The sequence below is a fragment of the Dromaius novaehollandiae genome, chromosome 19 (genome assembly GCF_036370855.1).
Source record: "Dromaius novaehollandiae isolate bDroNov1 chromosome 19, bDroNov1.hap1, whole genome shotgun sequence".
Classification (NCBI taxonomy): domain Eukaryota; kingdom Metazoa; phylum Chordata; class Aves; order Casuariiformes; family Dromaiidae; genus Dromaius; species Dromaius novaehollandiae.
This window is the reverse complement of record NC_088116.1, coordinates 9,280,082-9,299,508: the sequence shown is the minus strand read 5'-3', so window position 1 is coordinate 9,299,508 and position 19,427 is coordinate 9,280,082. Positions and strand designations below refer to the sequence as shown.

Below are 19,427 nucleotides of genomic sequence, written 5' to 3'. Positions count from 1 at the left end.
CGTGCCACCCCGTATGTACATCTGGCAACCTATATAGTTCACCCATGTATAGACATAAAAATTTAGTGTGGCAGTCTTCTCTGAATGCTGTATGTTTGTATCTGAGGAGTGCATTTCCATTATACAGATGGAAATGGAAAGCTGGCAGCAAGAACAACCTGTAGTGCTGCGAACATGGACGATGGAATCTCCTCACAACTATGAAAATAATTGCCATGAGGTCTCAGTCTTCCTTTGTCATGGGGCAACTTACTTTGAGGTGGAGTTTGATGAAAAATGTGAAACTGAAAGGAGGTAATTTAACCTTTTGCCATGTTAGATCCTAGTATCTATTTGCAGAGTGGCAAGTTACGTTTCGCTGTGTGAGGAATGCTTCCTTCTCTCCAAGTGTGCCATTTCATTTTCTTCATTGTCCTGCTTACCACAGAACGTGTTATTTTGAATCATTTTCTTGAATGTCTCGTGCTGAAGGCCAGCTCACTTGACAAATGCGCAGACATACTCTTTGTATGAACTTTGCTCTTTGCCCTTGATCTGTTTTGTAATGTTGTTGTGACTACCGCAGTTATGCTTGTGGTATTTATTTTGCCCTCTTTAGGCAAAACTACTGGTTCGATTTCTCCTGGTAGCATATCAGGCTACTGTTTCCTTAAGTCATATGCTGGATGTTAAATTTAGCACCAATTACCAATTCTGAAGGCCTGGAGAGATTCTGCAGGATAATGCTTGCTGGGACTATTGCATTGAAGTATGAAATAAATTCCTTAGCAGTGACGTGAAGCAATATAGATGTGGTTCTGATGCGGTGGGGTGCTTGGAGTCTGAAATGCAGCACTTGTGGAAATCCAAAAGCAGGCGTTTTCCCCCAGCATTTACGAAATAACTTTGGAAGTAACGAATTGCAATTTTCACAGGTATGATTACCTGGAGTTTACTGATGCCAGAGGTGCAAAAACTCGTTACGATACAAAGGTTGGCACTGAAAAGTGGCCTAAGGTGAGCACCTTTAAAATTCTGAACCAAGTGATGTAATATCTCATATTAGGAAATGTTTATGGTACTTGTGGAAAACTTACTGTCTGAAAATGCCTTGTTCCTTGTATGTGTGTTTTTAAACTCCTCTAAAGTTGGGAGTGGGGAGGAGTGGAGAAAAAAGTCTGCAGTCCTGCAGTGGTGCAAGTAGAAGGAATGAATGACTAAAGAATCCCTCTCTGTTCCTGGTATCAAAGGAACAAGCCAAAATGAAAAGCAATAATGACGTTTAACTGCTAGCAGCTACATGGGTGAAACTTCTCTGACCCTCTGCCCCCCCCCCAGTTTTTTACATCTTGAGACAGCAAGTTTAGTGCTTCCTGTGACCACTCCGGTTTTTCAATGACACTTGCTCAAGTGGGGTGTTCACCTCTTGTTTTATGGCTCCATCTTCAGAGGCTCAGTTGTCTAAAATTTCTCATTAAGCTTTTGAATAGAAATCTTAGCTGCTTATAACTATGGGTTTCTCATTCACCTGGTGGGGAAATTAGGCCCATTATGGAGAAAACATAATATTGAAAAACCACAGTTGCTGAAGGAAATTCGTTACCCTGAAACGTCTTCTTGTCATGTACATTTGGCAAAATGACTGTTTTGTTGCTCTGTAGAAAGTGACCTTTAAGGCTGGCCCACGGCTGCAGTTTCTCTTTCACTCTGACAGCAGTAATAATGAGTGGGGCTACAAGTTTTCCGTCACTGCTTATGGCCTACCAGATGTTGCCGTTTCTTGGGGCTTGGATTTACAGCTTCTCGTATCCCGGTTGATGGGGCGCTTGGCTTCCCGGAGTATGGCACTGAAATCTCTACGAGGTGAGTGTGCTTAATTGCTGCAGCGGTTGTGGAGCCATGTAAACATAAGGTACAAGAATCTTATGTTTTGAATCCCCTGTAGGAATAAAGTTCCATTTGTATGCCTCGCTTCTCTGAAGATGGAAGACTTGCTAGATTGCTAGTTAATAAATAAATTTTTGTCTTTGGGCTATACCCATTGTGGCCTCTGTGCCGCAAGCCTGACTGCTGTTCTGTTAGACTGCTCTATGGGCATGTCACGGGGATCACTGTGATTTTTCTAATATTGGGAAGCCAATACTAGGAAGAGACAGACATTTGGAAGCAATCGTATTAAGCTGAATTACATTTATGAAATAATACATGAATCTGCCCAAACTACTCCTGTTCTTTTTTCTTTTGAGACTGCTCTCTAATGCTATGAGCTGCCATATGCTGGTGGTGTAAACCTGTAGCCAGTAAACTGGGAAAAAAATACCAAGCTTAGAACACAAATTGTGGTGATTTAAAACGTTTCGCGTGAGCATTTGGTGTTGATTTATATTTGTCCAGTTCTGCTGACCTAGCCGTTCTGTAATGTACTTGTACTCTGGTGACTCCTGCGATATAGTAAGCACCTTTAGTATGTGTGGGGAGATGTTCCCCCTGCCACAAAGCTTACCATTCCAAACCCTTAGGCACGTTATAAACCTTAGACCTGTTAGTGAATTCACATATTTAGTCTGGCTAATTCCAGAAGCTAAGCACACTTAGGATCTGGGCCACTGAAGACAGGAAAAATGCAAAATGTTAGTGAGATGGGTGCCATAAAAATATATATAGCTAGATGTTTATCCTTTAGGATTTCAAAACCAGAACACTTTTCAGTAGCTTCCTAAATCCAAATTTATGCAGCACTTTGGAGAAATTAATCATGGTTAAAGAGTTCTTGGTGGGATCAAGTAGTCAGTACTCATCTTGGAAAATCATGGAGCTGCTTATGTGTGAATTTAGGGAACTAGTTGAAGAGTTTTTACCGTAGATCATTTTACTCCTTTGTTAATATGTGCATCCTTACATGTGGCAAATTATTAGGTAGGAGAAGAAGAACTTTGTAACTGTCTTATAAATTGTTTTGGAAACTTCTGTCATTGTGAGTGCAGCCCTTCCATAGCGTAATGCCTTGTCACTATAGTGTAAGGTATTGATGCTATCATTAAAGGAAGGATACATCTATTATCTGTGCAACATTAAAGAAACAGAGGGTGTTGTTAAATTATTTTGCTCAGTCTATTTGCTTTACTGTTTTTTTTTGTTTTTTTTTTTTGCACTGGATTTTTAACATGCTCTCTTATTTTCATTACTCTTAAAAATGAACAAAAACATTTTGTAATTGAAATGTCTGTTCTCAATTTCTTGCAGAACTAGGTAGTGAAACAGATTTGCCTCCTCTGAAAGTAACATCAGTTCTTAATTCTCCTTTGTGGAAACCTGTCTTCAGGCATCAGATGTGTCCTGAGGCAATCGTGGGAGCAAGTCAAATCAGTAGACTGCACCAAGATAAAAGAGAGGTATTTAAGCCACTGTTTTGTTTTTTTTCCCCCATTGGCATGAAATCACTGTGTATAACACAGTTTCATTCAGACTTAATTAGTTGATAAACTAATTAAAGATATGCTGTTGAACTGCAGTTGCCATCTTTTGCACTGTTTAATTCACATATCAAGGAAGTGTGGAACTGTTATTTTTTGCCCTTTTAGTAGTTTTCATTTTAACTGCAGAAGATGTACTGAAAGTTGACTTAATTGTAGAAACAAGCTGCAGCGGTTTTTCAGTTAATATTAAAGTAAATGTGTTCTAACATTCTTTCCAGACTAGGAACTCTCCCCCAGATGACTGCCGTAACTTTCTCATTGACTTCGCAAAATCAGATCCTGCCCAGGATTTCTGTGGGCAAAAATCTGAACTTTTCAAAGGACTTATACAGGCATGTAAAAAACAGACCCCAAAGACAGATATAGTTGCTGGTTCTGCTGTTGATCAAGCTGTGAACTCAACGTTTGCTGCTTTGGTGTATCTCACTCCAGATTTATATGAGAAGCTTCAAAAATATGGTAACTCTAATATTAGTGACTCTCTTAATAATGAAGGCTTAAAGATTGTAAGACGCTGTATTATAGTTGAGTTACAAACATTGAGAAGTCAGTTTAGTATAAGGATTTTTAAAAAGATATTTCATCTTGTATAAAGAACATCAGTAAACTGCAGTCATGGTTTAGGCAGACTAAGTAGGCCTTATTACTGGAGTGTGATGGAAATAATTTGTGTTTATGTTTATTATTATGTGCTTTTATCTTCAGAGCTCTTTATAAACATTAATAATCAACACACTCTATTGCCTAAGTCTTATTCTAAAAATGAGCCAGAGAAGTCATGATTTCTTCTGGGGTTTTAATTTAGAAGAATGTGGCTTCTGGTAACTAGCTGCTCTTAAATTATTTTCCACTCTCATTAGATCTTTTCTAAAAAGTCAGCATCAACTTATGTAGCTTTTTAAATTTTCTTGGGGAGGAGGTCTGAATTACTTTCAAAAATGTTATTCTGTGGAAACTGATCTTGACATCCTCAAAAGATTTTTTTTTTAATAAAAGTTAATATTCTGCTTTTAACTTGCATAACATTCTTTTTATTGCAACTTATATCTTTTCAGTAGGTAAAATAAACAACTGTGCTTTAAGCTTATCGATATGTTCCGAGTATTGAATAATAAAGTGCATTTAGTTCTAAACAGTTTCACTGTAGGAAAAGTTAAGAGCCTTCCCTTTATGTCACAGTTTTGAAGCTAAACAACTTATATTTTGAGCTATAAAGTTATGGGTAAAAATGACTGACATAAAGACTGACTCGATGACTAAAGTGGTTATTGCTTATTGCCTTTAGTCATTTTTCACTGTCTGACACGTTGATATACTTTGCTGAGTAAGATTGAAAACTGCTGTAGCTCAGGAATATATTAATGACTGGATAAGATATCCATCCTACTATTATGCTAATAGCTTTATCTGTCTTAGTCTTCCTCAGGCAGACTATAATTTCAGGACACTTACTGACCTGTGCCATCTTAAATATGTGCAAGTGGTGCTGTGAAGTGAAAAAATACAAGGAGGGAAGACCCTGAACAGAAGCATCTTTTTCTTGATAGTCATTTTCAGGCTAATTTTGATAGAAACTGTTTTGTCATGTCTTTAATTTTTGTAATTTGGTTTTTGGAAGTCTGTTACAGAAGGTCATAGTGTAAAACAAAAGGAAAAAATTATTGATAACTTAATACAAGTTTAAGTTAATGCTGAGCATTTGTTGATTTGTTCTGATAACAGTTTGCATTAATAATATTTGGATGTATGGGGGAGGTTTTTCTTTTCCTTGACTGCAGGCATCAATTTTGGGAAGAGATGAGAAAGATATTCATAATTTAACTTTGCAAATAGCTCTGTCAAGATACAGTTAATGTATTTAAGGCATACAGAACTTGGCAGTTTTTATTCCCTATTTTCCTTACAGGCATAATTCCAAGTATTGAATAAGGGATGAAAGAAAGGCTCTAGCATAATTTTAGTTAAGTTAAGTTGTGTTAAAATGGAGCAGTAAATAAACAGGTCTCTTCTTTCTCTTGTTTTCAGTCAACAGTGGAGGCAAGGTGCCTTTGAATGATGAGTTTGCACAAGTATACTCCCTGGCTGATTCAATTAGAATATGGATGGTAAGATCACTCAGGGGGATATCTATTAATGTCATCTGTCTTAATATTTTACAATGCAATGTTAAGGAGTAGTGGGGAAACTTGTTTTGCTTCAGTGATTCTAGGGCAAGTATTTTCATTTAGGAAAAAGGTATATTCAATTCTAAAATTCAAACTTAAACGTTAATTGCATTCTTACACTACTCTCCCCTCCTACCACCCCAAATGTGTGATCCTGAGTATTTAGGACAGAATTTGACTTGAAATGGAAATAGTGCTATTTTTCAGCAAGAATGTGTATTGTAAATTAGGGAGATACTTGTCCAGCAGTTGGAGTTCTTTTGAGGCATCACGTAGGAAGAAATGTGTCTTAAACATCATTCTCAGTTCTGCAGCGCTAACAGAAAAGGCAATAATTGCTTTTTTGACAAGCAGATAACTGGCTGCAGTTCAGGATATGTTCCTTACGCATAATTTTCCTTGAAACATAAGGCTTGTGTCAAGAGTCGGTGTCATCAGCTCACGAACTGGTGAGAGGTGTCTGTGTCATTACCCGCAGCTGAGGAGAGGCAAACTTCATTTCAGTTTCACTGGTCTGCAGGAGACTCTAAGCAAGTGTTAACAACTCTGTGGCCTTCTAGAACAACTGAGTCGCTCTGTGGCCCGCTTTCTGCTACTCTTGGGCAGGCCAAAATCATTGTTCTAGTACCTTGTGACCTCCTCCCTCCCCTTGCCTGCAAGAGTTCCCCACAGCATGAGTATGTGCCTGGCGATACAGTGAGTGCACATGCATGTCACGATGGGTCACTGAGTTGTACCTGTTGCATGACAGGTGAGGTTTGCATTCTGGTTGCACAATAGGTGTGTCTCCAGTGGGGATGGTATCTGGCCATACTTTCCAGTTAGATGATGTGATGCTTTTGCAGAATCCTTTCCCATGACTAGATGTGCATCTTTCCCATTTGGCGAGGAGGTAGAGGGGAAGCCTCCTTTTTTTTTTTTTTTTTTTTTTTTTTGATTTTTTTTATAGGGCTGATGCACGTCCTGTTGCATGACAGGGAGGGGGCTCAGCCTACAAACCTTGAGCATTTCAGTACGAGACTGTGTGATCTGCTCTGACAGTGTTTAGGTACTGCTCTTTTATACTACTGGGTGTTTTACTCTGTACTAGGAAACAGTAAATATGATCATCTGTTCCTGAGATTAAATTCCTTTACTGTGATGCTGTCTTCATAGTGCCTTGCTGTATGGATATACAGGGAGAATCATATTTTAACTATTTTAACATCCTGTCTACAGTTAGAAATGAAGCAGAAATCCCTGATGGGTAGGGGAAATGACACTGAGGAGAAGCAGAACACAGAAGCAACTGAGGTGAACCCAGAAACTCTTGGTAAGTGTTTTCTTTCCAAACGCGAAAGTGTTTCAGGTGATTTAGTAAAGCATCACCTTGTAAATCTTCATTGTTGTTTTAGCTGTAGAAAGTAAGTTAGCAATTTCTTTTTTTAACTCCTTAAAAGAGAGATTAGTGTACGTAACATGAACTATCTGGGACTATGTCTTGCTATTCTTTGTGGAAAATAGAATGTGAAAAGATCCCACCGGGAGTGACTTATCACTTGAGTCACCTGGTTCCTAACTTATGTTTACTTATCCTTGTAGATGCTAGTTACCATGATTAACTGTTCGAATAGTAGATTGTTATTGGAATAAAATGTGTTCTCATTGACATGTGTTCTGTCCTTTATATGGTTCAGAGTGTTTATTCAGATTTAGTATTTAGAGATTGAGAATTAAATAACATCATGCTCATTATACTAAAAAAACCAGTATTTTCTAGCTCTCTTTGCTCAGAAGAAACAAGATAAACTATAGTTTCTTCCTAAGCAGAAGGTGGCAAGTTGGATGTTCTACACTCATGGTTCTAACTCTTTCAATTTTTATGCTGCAGCAAAACTTTGTATGCAGAAGAGCCTTTTGTTGCTGGATTTTTTGCCTGTAAGAGCAAAGACGAAAGGTTTTGCCTCAGACAACTTGGAAGCCCGAGATACTGATGATATCCAGCAGTATGTCGGCAGTAAATGCCAAAGGACAGGTTCCATTGTGGAAGCGGACTTCCAGGCAGCAGGCTCATTGTCTTCCAATGGAGTAGCTCATCCTGTTTCAAAGGATGGGCACCTAATGACGGAATCTGATACAAAGATTAAACAAGTTCCAGACCCCCTCCAAGAAGAAGCATCTGCATTTCAATGTAAGCCTGTTGAAAACACAGTGTCACAGCAAGAAGATGTATCGTCACCTCCTTCCACTCCTACACGAAAGTCTCAGTTCAGCCGTGGAAGACTAAGGCTGCTGTCTTTTAGATCAATGGAAGAGCCAAAAGCTGTGCCTACTGTGAAAGAGAAATATCCTATATTGAAAAGCATATTGGACTTCATTAAGGATCAATCACTTACATATGAAAGGTAAGCATATTGAAAATGTCAATTATAAAATACAGAAGACTGTGTTCAGACCTGTTCAGTTGGAATAAAACATATTATAGCTGCAAGATAGCATTGAAAAACAGTTTGTACCTAAATAGGTGTCAGATTTAAGTATCAAACTTTGGCGGTTCACAACCATGGTCAGGCTTGTGGAGAGTATTATTTCGTTTGACTCACTTAGATCAGGTGGAACATCAGCATGTTTCTTGTCTTGCTTCCTGAAATCTGTTACCATAGTATTTTGCTTCCTATCTGCAAACAGGTAAGGCATGGTCTATCGGTATTATAAATCCTCGATAACAAAGCTAGAATAGTTACATCTCTATCATTAAATTACGTAACATTCTGAGATTGTAAACTGAAGGAAGTACTTCCAATTCTCAGGTGTCTTTTTTAATCTCTAAAACTTGGACTGGAATCCAGTGTGGGCTTTATCACTAACTACAGCTGTTGTTAAAATGAATATTTTTGTAATAAATCACTACTGTAATATGAGGCTGCCGAAATACATTTGAAAATGTAGGTATCAGTCTGTTTTTTAACTAGTCAAGGATTTCTTGAATTGTAGTTTGTTTGAGTTATTTTAAGCATGATGTTTTGAAGTCCTCATAGATGTTTTTTGCTTTTCTTAGTGTTTTAAAGGTCCTTGCTTTGAGAAAGTCCCAAGCACAGAGTATCATGGAAGTGCTTAAGACAATCCGCCAGTGCCTAAACTCACTTGGGCAACCACACTGTTTTCATCCACCCTGTGTACTTTTTCTCTTAGAACTTCTGGCCTGCCAGAAAGATTTTACAAAGTAAGTAATTATCTAGACAAGTCTCAGCCACGTGATATCATATGTCTGGGCCCTTGTGTTGTCCCAGTCACGTAAACTTAAAATAGTAAAAAATAATTGATTTTTATCCATATATAGAATAAAAACATCCTGTGAAGATTGATATTTAAGCTACTATGCATATTTTACATGTGTCATTTTAAAAAAAAATTGCTTTCAAGTGGGACTTAGTTGTGAGCTGTTCATGCCAGTAGGTGTTGTGCAGTTGAATAAGAGTGTAGATACAAAGAAAAGCCTTTACAGTTCTGCCTGGATCACAGCAAGCTCAAAAAGATTGGACGGTCTTCAGTTACTGTTTCACTTTAAGCTCTTGTGTTTCTCATCTATATAGTAATCTAACTCCTGTGTAACATGTAATTACTTCATCATCTGTAGCATTGCATCTTTATGACTTCTGTGAACTCTGCAAATTAAGATATTTACCTATATGGCAATAGAACTAGCTTCCGAGAATGGTGCGTGATATATATTGTTAGTCAAGCATTGGCTTGTTCATAAATGTTGATAATTTTGGATGTGATACCTGTACAAGATGGGTTTTATTTAGTGTGGTCGTACATTTCATTAGTTAATGTGTCCAGAGGCTAAAGGGATGGACATACAAGCCAGTCAGTCTGTACTACGTACCAGTTACAGGGCATTAACACAAAAGTGTGGGGGGGAAATCATGAGAGTTACATGCATGTGCAATTGTTATGCCAAGTAAGGAAAAATAATTTGGAAGTTTTGTCAGATTTTCTATGGACCTAGAAAGCACTACTTTACGGCAGTAGCTAATGCTGTGTGTTCTGGTTCATAGGAATTTAGGTCTGATTTCTGCTGTGTTTGGACAGTGCTGTCTGAGCTCTGCTGGTTGATTTCTCACTGGTCCAAGTTTTTGCATCTGTCCCAAGCTTTTTATGGTCATCTCGCAGTACATTTATTTCATTCAAGGGCTTGATCAAAATTTTTAGAGCACCATTTTACCTTGGCAGAATGTGCTTTTGCTACTGCCATGACAATATTCTCTTGGCTATTTTCTTTCTTGACTTCTGATTCCTGATACAGGAGTCTTATTTTTCCTTCGAAAGTGACAGACTGCACTTTAAACAAAGTTAGCATTCTTTCCACTTGCTGGAAGTGCTTAAAATGCTGCCCATTCTTATACTTGCATGAAGCATGCTACCTAAAATGAAGCAGTGAATTCCAGACTGCTAAACTGACTTTTTAATTTCTAGCTACTTTGGAAACTTGGAAGGCTGCGGCGCTGAGCTACACAAAGAGATTCGAGAGTCCTACTATCAGCTTGTTTTGTTCCTGGTGAATTCTGTGAAGGGATTTAGTACCATTAATGACAGGTACAGTACACTGCTTACCTATGTAATGTGAGCTTTTATCGCTGTTCTTCCTCACCTCTTCCCCTCTCATTTGTTATTTATTGTTTGATGTCTCAATTAAGAGCTAGAACCGTACTCAGTATTGTTTACAGAACTAAGTAAGGTATCTTGATCTCGTTTGTGATCTAAAACACCAGCTTACCTTTTTATTGTTGCTATGCAGGAAAGCTCAATAAATTCATTAATGTTCAAACTTTGACTACATGGCATTTTGTAGTTCTACTAAAACCGTAATATCACAGTTCTGCCACCATGCTGTAACATTAAAGCCTCGTGTTTTGATAATGTTTTGGTTAGAACTGTTAGGATTTCTAGCCAGGTGTCCTAGAGAAATGAGACTTTGCGACTATGATGTCTGTCTGCCTGCAAATAACTTCTGAGTCCTTTGGCCAGTTTCAACTGATCGTGGCAAATTTTCAAAGAGAGAAAGCTCCTGCGAATATCAAGAAAAAACAGTTTACTGTAGACAGGAGACAGACCCCCTTGCTGTACTCAGGTTATAGCATAAGCTCTCTCTCTCCTGAATCTTTAAAAGATGCCATCTTTGGTTCAAACTGTGTTGGCTATGCTTCTTGCTAAATCATGTAAGTTTTTGTGTATAAGTAAACCTGAGGTTCTGCCACAGAGTTGATTTACTGCAAAGTAAAGCCTTGAAATCAGTCTACAGTAATGTTCCCCTCCCCACCCCCAAATACGCGATTCCAGCTTTAGGTTAGAGCTGTCATATTTTGTTATCTTGTTTCTTATTTAGATCATTGCTTCCTGCCTTATCTTGCGTGCAGACAACTCTCCTTCATCTTTTGGATATGAGTTGGGAACCAAGTGATCTTTCCTTCTTTGTTGAGATTCAGTTACCGTATCTTCTTATGACCACATCACAAGAAAACATAAGTATTCATGACAGTGTGATCTGGTGAGTCAGGAAGAAATGCAACTTTCACGTGTGGCTAACTATTGATACATGTCTCTGTGTGTCTCTGTGTGTGTCTGTGTGTATGTATGTATGTATATACACACACACACATAAAGATATATTTATGTTTGTGTGTATATATACTTAGTTAAGGATGAGTTCTGAACTTTGTATTGTTAATAAGTAGGTCAAAACTTTGGCAAGTATTGAAGTGCTTAAGTATTTGTTTGGGTTTTCTTCAGTGTTACTAGTGCAAAGGCTATTAAAATTTGATCTTTAAACTGACTATTGATGGAATGCTTCATTCGTTTAGCATTGTACAAGGCAGATAATACAGTACCTTGTCTTGCTAAATATTGAATGTATTTAACAGCTTCATGTTGCATTTTTATAAAGCTCATTCTTCTTACACGTGAACAAATATAGAGGGAAATAACCTTTCAAAAATTCTGATCTAATCTGCCGGAGTTACTAACAGCAGTTTTGTAAACGTGGATTTTTCTGGTTTTGCATTATGCTCCTCATATGTGTTTAAGAACTTGTCACAGAGGCAACAAGGAGGTTGCTACTTAGTCATTTATTAATCAAGTGAACTGGAATTCTTGCTATCTTATTTTTAGGTTATAGCACCTTGTTTAAATAATAATAATAAAAAAAAGCATTCCAAGTTATGTTAGTGGGAAGCCTTATTGCATTCAAACTTCATTTTGAGCTTGCTTTTCTTTTAGTCAGTGGAGCGAAGAAGATGAAATTGCAGACTACAAGCAAAACTGTGAGTGGATGGATGAATGTCAGGATGTAATGTTTGAGACCTGGTATGAAAAGATAGCTCAAGCTGACCCAGAGAAGCAGAGAAAGGTGATTTGCTTATTTATCTGCCGAAGGGGTAAATAGGAGATTTTTAAAAGCACGAAGGAGAGAAAGGCATCTGGCTTCCACTGATTTTTTTCATGAGTTGGATCCCTGGCTCCACACAGGCCTTCAAAAGTCTAAAACGATTAAAAAAATGCCCATCCTTTTGTTATGGGGGGAGTGTTCTGCTTTCTGTCTAGAAAGGGCTTTCTTAAAGTCAGGAAATAAATGTATCCATTTATTGTTCTAGATGCACATGTTTGTTGCTCGTTACTGTGACCTGTTAAATGTGGACATATCCTGTGATGGCTGTGATGAAATTGCACCGTGGCACCGCTACCGCTGTCTGCAGTGTAATGACATGGATCTTTGTAAAACTTGTTTCCTTGGTAAGAATTAAGAAAAAAAAACCCTCAAAGCCTTACCTGTGAAAGCAAAATAGTCTCTCCTAAATTGTACATAAAACAAAGGGAAAAACTTTTCTTTTGCACATTTTGGAAATGTTAGGCTTTTTGTCTTTTTCTAATCTGTCCGTGAAATTAAGAAAGATCCTTTACCAAAAAGGATTATTGGCAGAATTTTAAAAAATTTCTTTACAGGTGGAGTTAAACCTGAAGGTCACGAAGATGACCATGAAATGGTTAACATGGAGTACGCCTGTGATCACTGTCAAGGAGTTATCATAGGTCGGCGAATGAACTGCAATGTGTGTGATGACTTTGACCTTTGCTATGGATGCTATTCTGCAAAGAAGTACTCTGACAGGTATTGAATATGTGATTTTGTGCCCCTAGTTCATGTGCTATAAAAGTGTTAATTAGCAACCAAGTACAGTCATTCTCATGTCACTTCTTGCAAGGTCATGTCTGACATCAGAACATGTAATTGATGTGCTTAGAGGAAACAGCAGATATAGGACTGGTTCAGCAAATATTTCTGTAGCTTGGAAACCTGCCCTAAGTTCTGAACTTACTTGGTTCCAGGTGTTTCCTAGCTGTGGCTGTGAAAGCCGCAGGAGGAGATTCATCTATCCTGAATGATAGGCTAGAATAAGGGAACACAATGCTGCGGTTAGACAACGTAGGTTTCAGTGTATGTTTGACACTGAAGATCTTCTCAAGCTGTGTTCCTCAAGCAGGTGTTCTCTTGACAGTTCAGGTTCTCTTAAGTGAGCACTGCTGATGTCAGTGAGGCTCTGATAGTTTACACCACTTGAAGGTCCACAGCTTGAAGTTCTGGAATATACGTTCTTTTGTGATAGTTTCCTATAAACATATTTTGCGTTATTAATAACATATCAAGAAAGGAGCTGTGTTTCAAAATTGTCAATATCTTCTTCTTTCAGTCACTTGCCCACTCACAGCATCACAGTGTACCCAATGGTGACCATTCGAATCAGCGATCGACAGAGGCTCATCCAGCCATATGTCCACAACTATTCCTGGCTGTTGTTTGCAGCTTTGACTCTCTACAGTGCAGACCTGGCAAATGGGGAAGAAGTAGAAGGAGAGCAACTAGATTCGCAGGTCCTCAGTCATGCCAGAGTTCTGCAACATCAGTGCATCCAGCTCATCGGAGACTGCCTGATGAAAGCGCAGCACGGAAAAGGTGATTCAGCTCCTCCTTCTCTGAAACAATAGTTTCCAGCAGATTTTCAGAAAAGTCTGTGATTACTCACTTTGAAGTTTCCAAAGGAAAGGGGAAATTACTGTGTACTTCACTGAGAATAATTGTTTATGTAGAAAGCAAATGTACAACACGTGTCGTTCAGGGTCATTGGAACATGTTTTGGGAGAATAGGGTGCTTGAGAAAATTAATTTACTGCTTACAAAACCATTGAAGACAACTTGGCAACTCTTCGGTTGTTTGTTTTTTTTTTTCCCCTCTTGGATGTTGTAGAGGGATCAATATGGTTTCACATCCTGTTGCTGCAGTGTTATTGTTAATTGAAGGACTCGAAGGATAGCAAATAACTTGGTAGAAAATGTTTTTTGTTCTGCCTTGATAGGCTAAAATTTTTTAACATTATTTGTGGTATGAAATGAGTTGCTGAGGAAAATGTCCTTTTGTCTGGAAATGAAGATTTCTGTGAACTAAGACCTACTAATAGAAAATAGGGTGATAGAACAGAATCCTGTGTTGAATGTATTAAAAATTTTGGACTCAATTTCATATGAGTGTATTGGCATTTTTTGAGAAGCCTTAATACTGCTGAAATACCACTATTGCTGCCACCAAATGTTACTTATGCATGCTCCATTGTTTCACCTATTTGTTTTTAATGTACAGTATTATTGTATAAATATTTAAGTGGTCAGAAGATTAAAAATTAAGACAAATATTTCATTTACATTTCATAACTCAGAGTGCTGGGAGTGCTGAAACTTTTTTTTTTTTTTTAAACCAATTATGACTTCTACCCTGATGGCATCTTTGTGAGGCAGGAAATGTCACCACCTGTTCTTCACAAAATTATTTAATGGAATTACATAGTCAAGTGAACATGATAGGGAACATCACTTTGATGGGGTTGAACTTAGTAAAATTCAAAAGAAATGTTTGAGGGGAAGTTTGCAGTTCTGTTTCAATATGTTTCACTTCTGCTTTTTGCTTGTCTTGCCACTCAAACTCTAAATAGCTTTTGTCACTCTTTTTTGCTTTCAGGTCTGAAAAATTTAGCTCTCCTCTGTATGCTGCCGGAAGGTGAATCCTTTTCAGAGAATGATACCATTCCAGTCAGTCCTCCCACAGATGGTGCTGCAAAAAGCCATATTGGAGATAAAGCAGCGAAGGGAAGAGAGGAGAAGGCAAACACAGGCTCCTTTATGCATTGCAATGTGAGTACCCATTATTTATAGAGCCCCTGGTATCCATTAGTTGTGTGATCTTCAGGAGGTTGAACATCCTACTCTGGGGCATGTAAATGAAATAATGAATAGGAAGGATTTCATTTGTAGGTTAAAACTGGAGGGCAAGGGAAGGATTGTTGATTCCCTTGTTTTTAACTAGATTCATCTGATCAAAGATTAAAGCATCACCTTATCTTCTCACAAGCAACTTTGCCCCTCCCTCCAACATTTTGGTGAATCAAAGGACATTTCTTTTCTGAATAGTTTGTGGTTCCCGCCAGTAGTTAGATCTATTTAGGTAGGAAAGTGTGTCTTTTACAGTCCATTGTATTCTTTTTTTAAGTGTAATAGTTTTACACGTGGAAGATACAGGCAAAAAAATAAAAATTCGTTTTCACTGTGTAGAAACTTAAGACTTGTATGCATCAAGAAATTCTTAACCAGTGAAAGGTTTTGATAGTCTAGGAAAAACTTTTTTGCCAAATGCAAATCACTGACTTTTTCTTTCCATGGCTGTTTCCGTAGGTATTAAATTGTATTTTAATCTTTTTATTGCATTTGTTTTATTTTTAGGGGAAAGGAGATGCTCACAATGAAATCCAGTCCTCTACAGAAGATAAAGCAGAAAAACAAGGAACTGAAAGCAATCTTAATGCTCTCTTTGCAAAGAAAGCAGTTTTAAGTCAAGAGTCAGACTTGTCTGCAGATGATAATGTTTCTCCATCAAGTAAGAGATTATTTTCCATTTTTCTTATCATGGAAATATCCACCCATATACAAAGAAAACAGCTGAATTTTTTTTATTCCTATCTCATTTTTGTGTATTTGCAAATATCTGTAATGCAAGTGAACTGTCTGTTTCATAAAAACCTGACAACCATATTGCTCTGAATAACTGCTACATTGCAATCTGTTTAAAAGATTCTAGAAACTAGAGTAGAATTCAGTGAGATACATCCATGCAAACGGATTATAGTTCTTGCTGATCTAACACAACACTTAATAAGTTTGTGCTAGACACTTCAAACCCACTTCTCATGTTTTTTCTAATAGTCCCATTAATTTACAGAGAACCTTTAAATTAGTATTCTTACCAGAGATTAAGTGGAACCAGAGGTTAAGTGTCTTATTCCATTAGAAGCTGGAATTGTTAGTATTGTGATAGTAAAATGAATCTGTCCGTGGTATTGTTCTGTGTACGTTTTTGGATAAATGAGGTAGATGTATCTCTTTGTCTGCTATTTTTTATATAAAGATTGGTTTATCAAATTTTTAATAAAGCCAAAAAATGTGCTTTGTCCTTAGATTGTAATTATAAGCATTAAACTATTATTTATTTCTTACTTTATATTTTAATGTCTTTATGTCTTTTTATTTTTTCTTTTTTTTAATTTAAAAAGCAGGTGATTACCTCTCAGAAGATTCAGCACAGAAGCAAGCAGAGAAGGTTTTAATACCTAGCCAGGAACAAGTTTTTGCTGAATGCTCTCAGAAGAGGATTCTAGGATTGCTTGCAGCTATGTTACCACCTTTTAAATCAGTTAGTTCTTTGTACTTTCCATCTATATAGTTGGATAGGAGTCACAAATAACATGGATAGCATCCATAGCAAATTAAATGATGTGGGAGAAGGGTTCTTGCTTACATGTCACAAAATGCTGATGTCAGACTTGGAATATTTTAAGCCATTTTACCTTAGTAAGGACACATTAGGCTTCATTCCTTGGTGGGGGTAGAGGGGAAGGGAATTTTGATCTATCTGTGAAGCAGTCCATCGTAACTGTTCAATACCAGAAAAGTTAAACTGTCACTTCAGGCTCGTATGTCAGATTTTACTACTGAATACAGCCTTGACCATGGCTTCCTGTTTCAATTTTATGGAAAGCATTTTGTATGGTTAATCCTAATGTAACTAAAACTATGTTAAGATGTATGATTTGCAGCCTTCTGCCTGCTTGCAGAAGTGTACAAAAGCCTAGTCTGTCATTTCCTTTTTTTACCATTTGAAAGACAGCATCAGAACAGAAACTATTGTACGTGCTATGACTTAGACTAAAAATCTTGTTTTCTTTCTGCACCTTACTGGGTTTTTTTCTTTTTCCATAGGGCTCCACAATGTCTTTGATTAACCTGGAACAAATACTGCCACTGATGTTTCAGGTTGTAATTTCAAATGCTGGCCACCTGAATGAAACTTACCATTTAACACTGGGACTTCTGGGCCAGTTAATCCTGCGACTTATGCCTGCAGAAGTGGACGCTGCAGTGGCTAAAGTCCTTTCAGCCAAACATAGTTTGTTTGCTGCAGGAGATGGGTCTACAGTGCCAGAAGGGTGGAAGACAACTCATCTTCTGTTCAGTCTGGGAGCTGTGTGTTTAGACAGGTGCTTTTTAATTAAAACCTATTAATTGTTCCTTGATGGGACTAATACTAATTTTGTTTTACGTGTGCCTCATGCATGGAGAAGTTTTTACCAGGAAGTCAATTAAACCCACCTCCTGATCCTGGGAAGGGCTTAGCAGCCTCAGCCCTTGTTGCAGTCAGCATCTCTTAAGCTTCCTTCCAAAAGAAGGCTGTCCAGTGAAGAATGGCCGAGTTTCCTGCACTTATATATGTAGCATGTTATGGTGGAAGACCTAATGTTTTAGAACTTTAATGGAAAAACAAAATACAGTCCTATGTTTTTGTATGAAGTTAATTTTCTCCCTTTGAGTTACATTTTCTTTGTGTAACTTGGGAAAAGAGGAGAGCGCATCATGTGGCAGCTATCATCAATGCTGAGTTCTGGATCTGCCCCTTTTATGGAAGAGTATTAAAGATCGAGACCTTGTATAGTAAAGTTACATTGGAAGTAACGAGGAGAAGCAGGGAAGATGTTCCATTTTCAGGATCTTGAGAAAGCTCTGAAGCATTCTAAGATTAGTATCATGCCTGTTAAATATGACAGTGTTATTTTTTTATTGTAGCTATGTTCTCTAGTGTAGGTTCATAAACAAATAGAAAAGCATCTAAAATATTAAGACAGAATATTCAGAAGATCAGCTGAGGGAAAGGAGATTCTCAAGGAGTAACTTTAGAACAAGGAGGCCAGGCTCTCTAGACTCCCTACGTAGTTAATAGTAAGAGAGCAGGTAGTCATGTATGTGGGAAGAAGACCACTTGCTTTTGTATAAAGAAAAAATTCTAAGCTGTAAACTAAAATTAGGAATTCAAGTTGACAGCATTCAGGCAAACTTTGACTTGGGACTCTAAACGATTTAAGAAGACAAAATAATATCTATGCTCTAATGATGCAAATCAAAATAGATTTTTTTGTGTCGCTGAACATCAAAGCTTCAAATATTTGGAAGAAACAGTTGTATAATAGTAGTATGAAAACTATAGCTGTAACAGATAAAAAGTACTGTGATAGTGGTACTGTGTCTTGAGGAGAAGTAGTTTCAGGAAAGTCTGTAGCCAGCCCTCCTAATACAGACTGCTCTTGCTTTCCAGTCGTGTAGGTCTGGACTGGGCAAGCTCCATGGCAGATATTCTTCGATCTTTGAACTCTTCTGCGCAGTGGCATAATGTGATCGCTGCTTTCACTGACCATTGCATTAAGCAACTACCCTTCCAGCTAAAGCACACCAATATCTTCACTTTATTGGTGCTGGTTGGGTTTCCTGAGGTAAGTGGCCTGTTGATATTAAAGGAAAAGAAATTGATTAAAGCTTTTAGGTTTCTATTTCTAAATATTACAGATTTCATCAATTGGGGAGATCCCATTGTAAACCTTCAAAACCCGGTGTATGTCAGAGTTCACATCTTTCCACTTGCGCATAAATAATTTTTATCTAGTGAAGAATAATATAGCTGGTTTTGCTTTGCATTTCCTTGAATGAGTATTACTTATAATGAGAAAACCAGCTTAGTACATTTGAATCTCAAAAAGGGGTTTTTTATACAAGTGAAACAAACCAGTGTCGTTCTTGGTAGTCATAACTCTGATTTTTGCCTACTTAGCATTAAGTTTGTAGTAGGTATTTCATTATAGAAGCCAACAGTCTGTCTCTAAAGACCAGTAAATATCTGGCAGCAAGCAGATTGTTCAGCTAACAAATACAATACCAAGCATAACCAAAATGTAACCAACATAAAAGGTGATAGTGTATTTTTGAATAAATACTCCAAATCATAACTGAAACTTTTTCTGCAATTTCAGGTGCTGTGTATGGGGACTCGTTCTGTATACATGGATAATGCTAATGAGCCTCATAATGTGATCATCCTGAAGCACTTCACTGAGAAAAACAGGGCAGTTGTTGTAGACATCAAAACCCGAAAGAGGAAAACAGGTTCTGTGACATTATTGTTTTATCAAAGAATTGCAGAGTATTTCCTTACAGTTTCTTATGGGTAGCCAAAACCGAATGTTTTAAATAGACCCCTTGATACAGGTCTGCAGAGATTGCATTCCTTTATTTGTAAATCACCTGATTTTCTGCCTGTAAGTTAAATCAAATTGTGAAGCTTCTGCAGTAAAGATTATGGAGACCTCTTTTTTTTCTTTGATTTAACATTTGATTTTTATTCGG

General features: G+C 37.6%; 1 protein-coding gene across 2 annotated transcripts in view; it reads left to right on the top strand.

The window, feature by feature from the left end:
- Positions 1-19,427, top strand: part of ZZEF1 (zinc finger ZZ-type and EF-hand domain containing 1) — a 60,587-nt gene that overhangs the window by 24,945 nt on the left and 16,215 nt on the right. The window contains exons 22-42 of one of the 2 annotated variants that reach the window (XM_064523423.1): positions 128-294; positions 915-996; positions 1,641-1,842; positions 3,223-3,371; positions 3,674-3,914; positions 5,481-5,560; positions 6,839-6,932; positions 7,491-8,004; positions 8,658-8,822; positions 10,079-10,198; positions 10,989-11,150; positions 11,879-12,008; positions 12,253-12,391; positions 12,602-12,767; positions 13,348-13,610; positions 14,668-14,840; positions 15,426-15,579; positions 16,256-16,392; positions 16,959-17,236; positions 18,346-18,520; positions 19,055-19,187. In XM_064523423.1, the coding sequence (XP_064379493.1) occupies positions 128-294; positions 915-996; positions 1,641-1,842; positions 3,223-3,371; positions 3,674-3,914; positions 5,481-5,560; positions 6,839-6,932; positions 7,491-8,004; positions 8,658-8,822; positions 10,079-10,198; positions 10,989-11,150; positions 11,879-12,008; positions 12,253-12,391; positions 12,602-12,767; positions 13,348-13,610; positions 14,668-14,840; positions 15,426-15,579; positions 16,256-16,392; positions 16,959-17,236; positions 18,346-18,520; positions 19,055-19,187 (3,724 nt within the window). Of the gene's footprint in view, positions 1-127; positions 295-914; positions 997-1,640; positions 1,843-3,222; positions 3,372-3,673; positions 3,915-5,480; positions 5,561-6,838; positions 6,933-7,490; positions 8,005-8,657; positions 8,823-10,078; positions 10,199-10,988; positions 11,151-11,878; positions 12,009-12,252; positions 12,392-12,601; positions 12,768-13,347; positions 13,611-14,667; positions 14,841-15,425; positions 15,580-16,252; positions 16,393-16,958; positions 17,237-18,345; positions 18,521-19,054; positions 19,188-19,427 lie in introns of both variants that reach the window. The other variant, XM_064523422.1, reaches the window with a different exon arrangement.